Source organism: Manis pentadactyla, chromosome 9, assembly GCF_030020395.1.
Source record: "Manis pentadactyla isolate mManPen7 chromosome 9, mManPen7.hap1, whole genome shotgun sequence".
Lineage (NCBI taxonomy): Eukaryota > Metazoa > Chordata > Mammalia > Pholidota > Manidae > Manis > Manis pentadactyla.
In genome coordinates this window covers 45,980,855-45,982,915 of record NC_080027.1, presented here as the reverse complement: position 1 = coordinate 45,982,915, position 2,061 = coordinate 45,980,855, and the positions used below count along the sequence as shown (strand labels likewise).

Sequence of the window (2,061 nt, the reverse complement as noted above, 5' to 3'; positions counted from 1 at the left end):
CTGAAAAAATGTAGAAATAACAATTTTACTTGCTTCATAGGGTTGTTAGGGCAATTAAATGAGTTAGTGTTTGTTAAAACATTTAGGCCAGTGTATTGTACATAGTATGTATAAAATAGGTGAATTTGAGTTGATGTTCCTAGCAGTTGGGAGATGTGGACTTTTAACCCATGACTGTTGGGCTCCAAAACATGTTGTTTTTCTGCACTATCACTTATAAAATCCTGTCATTTAGCTCACTTCCTGGACACATTCTCACCCAAACCGAGCACCCTCTGGAAGCCCACTCTCAGCTCCTGGGTCCTAAGTGCATATACCATGGGGTTAAGGGCTGGGGGTATTACAATGTGCAGCACATTGAGGAGAACAGGGATGAAGGGAAACCTCCTTTCTGCCAGATGGGTGACAGATACTACAATAATGGCTGTGTAGAAAAAGAGAATAAGGATGAGATGGGAGCTGCAGGTACTCAGGGCCTTAGATGTTGCTTCAGCAGAGTTCAGCTTCAGTACTGAACGAATAATCAAAGCATAGGAAACAAAGACCAGACACATGTCACTTCTAACCATAACCCAGATCAAGACCAACTGATAAAATCTGTTAATGGTGATGTCATCACAGGCCAGACTAGTGACCTCAAGTTAGAGCATAGGTCAATCTCATTCCTGGAGCAGTAGTGTCGTTGGGCAGCCAGGACAGGCACTGGGATAGTCAGCAGGCCATTCCTGAGCAGCATAGACAATGTGACTTTAACCACAAAAGCCTCTGTGACTATGGAGGGGTACTGAAGGGGATAGCAAATGGCTACATATCTGTCCACAGCCATGCAGAGGAAAATGCACGACTCCATGCACATAAAAGAGTGGATGGCATACATCTGAGCAAAGCACTCAGGGAGGCTGATGGTTTTGTTATTAAAGCAGAGAATGGCCAGGGTCTTGGGCATGATGGTCGTGGCCAGTCCAATGTCCACTAGAGCCAAGATGCCAAGGAGTTGATACATGGGCTGGTGCAGTGTAAGCTCATGTTGGATGGTGATCAAGATGAGGAGATTGGCACCAAGTGCTAAGAGGTAGAGCAGAGCCAGGGGCAGGGAGAGCCAGTGCTGCCACTCGTGAATCCCTGGGAGCCCCATCAGGAGGAACTCAGACACTTGAGGTCCTGAGCTATTGAATATACTCACTGCAGTATCCATATCATGGGATATCTGTTCTCAGCATGTGCCTATAAATGAAAGGGAAGCAAGAATAGACTCTGGTTAGCTTAGCTGAAGGTCAAAATTTGTGTTGAGGTATAAGATTTATTGACAGTTTACTCAGTCCTTGTTGATATAATACATCCTCTATTTCTGTGAGACTCTGGGAAAATGTTTATCTAAAAATAAAGGCCAGTCCAAGATAGATCCTAAATTAAGATTTTAATATAATAAAAGGAAAGATTTAATGACTTTATGTGCCTGAAATTCTGAGTAGGGTTTTATCAAGTTCTAGATGAAATCCCTGAGTGGGAATGTGGACATAATTCAGGAGACACATACACTATGAAGAAACCATCATATCTGGAGTGTGCTCATGTTCAAGGGTTGCAAAAGCAAAATACCACATACAGGGTGAATTAACCAATGGAAATTTGCTCTCACAGTTTTGTAGGTTAAAAGTCCAAAATCCAGGTGTCAGCATACTTGGTTTCTTCTAAGGCCTCTCTCCTTATCTTGCGATGGCTCTCTTCTTCTAATGTTTTTTCTGGCGTCCTTGTTGGGCATACACATGTCTGTATTCAAATTTCCTTTTCTTAAGAACACTGGTTATATTGGATTAAGGCCTTCCATAAAGATCTTATTTTAACTTAATTATTCCTTTTAAGACCTTATCTGCAAAGATGGTTAATTCTGAAGTACTAGAAGTTAGGATGTCAACATGTGAATTTTGAGGAATACCATTGAGCTGTAGGAGGGAAGTAAACTTAAAGGTCAGAGGTATTGATCCTTTCTTGGGGATCTTCAGGAAGGGAATAAGAAGCCACAATGAGAACACTTACCAGGCTTCTCTTTTGAATGCCTTG

General features: G+C 42.0%; 1 protein-coding gene across 1 annotated transcript; it reads right to left on the bottom strand.

Annotated features, from left to right (window-relative positions):
• Positions 1-236: 236 nt before the first annotated feature.
• LOC118933128 (olfactory receptor 688-like) lies at positions 237-1,195 on the bottom strand. The gene is given in 2 exon segments (XM_036927103.2): positions 237-637; positions 640-1,195. Coding segments are annotated over 2 exon segments (957 nt in total).
• Between the last annotated feature and the right edge of the window lie 866 nt (positions 1,196-2,061).